At 32.0% G+C, this 2360-nt stretch overlaps 1 protein-coding gene across 2 annotated transcripts in view; it reads right to left on the bottom strand.

Annotated features, from left to right (window-relative positions):
- Window positions 1–2053: 2053 nt before the first annotated feature.
- GRIA2 (glutamate ionotropic receptor AMPA type subunit 2) overlaps window positions 2054–2360 on the bottom strand; it is a gene marked incomplete at both ends in the record, with an annotated part of 125221 nt that continues 124914 nt past the window's right edge. For both annotated transcript variants that reach the window (XM_079770813.1, XM_079770812.1), the window contains one exon: window positions 2054–2206. In XM_079770813.1, the coding sequence (XP_079626939.1) occupies window positions 2054–2206 (153 nt within the window). The remainder of the gene's footprint in view (window positions 2207–2360) is intronic.

Raw genomic sequence — 2360 nt, 5'->3', positions numbered from 1 at the left:
TTATATAGCAATATATTGATGCACCGTTACATGGATATTAAACTATGATTACTGCTTGTACTGAGATGTGCATTATCCATTCAACATTATCCATAGTTGGAATACTCTTACATTATGTATTCTTGTCATGTTGTATCTATAAAAACATGAAAATATAACTTTACATTATTTCAATTATTTACATTAGGTTCAAGCTTGACAGAGAAAATTCAATAAGCTACAATTTTTAGAAGAGTAGGCCCAGAGGTACAATAAATAGCATTAATTGTATATAGTTATCTTTTTTATTTTTAAAAACTCATTTTAAGTACAATACAGAAACAATTAGTCTGCAATTTGGTCATTCTAGCATTTATTATTAAAACTCAAATTGCACCTCCAACATTCCTGATGAGGAGAAATGCACTAAGTCATATTTTGTTATCTTTGACTCTGTGATAAGGGACAGTTAAATTTAGTGAAGAACATCATGATGCATTATGCCACCATGTTCAACGGAAGTGGTTGCTATTAAACCTTACATTTCTCTTTCCCTCCTCTGAAATATAAAGAGTATATTTTCAAAGCACTTAGGTAAATACCAAGTGCTGCACAAGAATAAAAATATTGAAAATAACTATTGGATGTCTGTTTAAAACCCTAAATTAATTTTGTTTTAGGAGGCTTAATGAAAATAAATGTGTGTGTTTTTGAAGGGAAGATAGCTCCTTTAATTTTTTTTAACTTCTTTAGTCAAAAGTTACAGAAATGTAATATTTTATCCACACTGGGCATAGTAAAATAGCCATTTCACTTGAGGAATGAGTATAAAAATAATAGATTAGGGTTGGGTTTATTGATGGCAATGGGAAGAAACTATTACAGGTGATTCAAAGTGCTTAAGTTATTCATAATACCTAAGGCTGATGACAGCTCTTATAATTAAAAAAAAAACACGCCTTAGATTTAGTTTATGGCGTTTGATCAATGGGCACCTATCTAAAAAGCTACTTTCAAGGCATTCCTAACTTCTAATACTTCTCTTCTGCAAGCTCAAACATTTTAAAATGGAACCTCACATACTGAATATTGTGATTTTTTAGTTTCTTTAATCTATTAGCATTTACCTACATAGATTAAATGCTTTACATTAAACATATATTTATATATAGTAAGACATACTAAAAACAGAATCAGGTATTGTTTGGGGACAAGTTGAGACTTTTAAATACCACCTGGCCTTCTTTTATTAAAAGGGGACAGTTTTCTCTGGGAACCTAATAATTTGATAGTTTCTTTAAACTCACTTGTTTTATGACCAAACTGTAGCTAAGCAAAATTAACTGGACCCCTTGCAAATAAAACAATAGAAAATGTTTATTTCAAATGTCAAGCATTGCCAAGTAATTTTATATTAACACCAAATGTTAAAGAATAGGATACATTAAAGTTTTAATAACAATATTAAATTACAAGATTTGAATCTCTCTTTGTTTTCTTTCCTTAACATTTACATATTTGGCTTTGGAAAATACAGAACTGATACCTAAAGCCTCTATAATCACTTCGCACTCCATTTAATTGTTTGTTTGTTTTTTTATCTTCTCCAACCAATATGGAAGCAAATTTATTTAAAAGCCAGTTTGTTTGTGAAAATACCTAAAAATATTTTTTTTTTAACTTTAAGTGTTTTTTTTTTCTTTTTCTTATAAAACATTTCACATCTTGATGCAGTTGATGTCAAGTGTGCTTAAGTCATTATGAATCAAGAGACTGACAATAGTGGCTGCAGAAACGGGTTTGTTGTCTGTACAAAGATTTCAGTTAAAGTATAGTACTCCCATGTTAGCTGTGCATGTCCACCAAGCTTCCTCTGGAACCGGAGTAGAAAAGGATGTTGTGTTTTTAATTAACCACTCCTTACAATTCAAGATGACTTCTAGTTATTTAAGAATTCTTGGCTGAAAGAAAAGTCTTCAAGATACTGGATGCCTCTCACCATTTTGACAATAAACACACAAGAAAACCATTGTGTAAGGCACTCAAAAGGTTCTTATCAACCACGAGAGATCAGTCACACACGGACATTCATTCCCATGCCAGGACTCACGTAAGGGACAGCATGCACTGCTTTTGGGAATTCTGGAGTCATAACACCTCCATTTTCTCCAGTACTTCCTGTAATTGACAGCCTTGCCTTGTTCCTCATGGCATCACTCAAGATCATCTTAAATGAGAGGGGGAGGAAAGAAAGAGAAAGAAATCACATGTTATGGTTTTCAAATGTATCCGGAGTCAAGGGGGGGTGCTGTTTTTTGAAAAAGTTTACTTTTATCTGAAAGCTTGTAGCAAATGAAATCAAACAGTGCAAAGCTGAACTA

Source organism: Cnephaeus nilssonii (genome assembly GCF_951640355.1).
Source record: "Cnephaeus nilssonii genome assembly, chromosome: 5".
NCBI lineage: Eukaryota > Metazoa > Chordata > Mammalia > Chiroptera > Vespertilionidae > Cnephaeus > Cnephaeus nilssonii.
The sequence above is the reverse complement of the archived record's forward strand: the minus strand, read 5'-3'. Positions and strand labels throughout refer to the sequence as shown.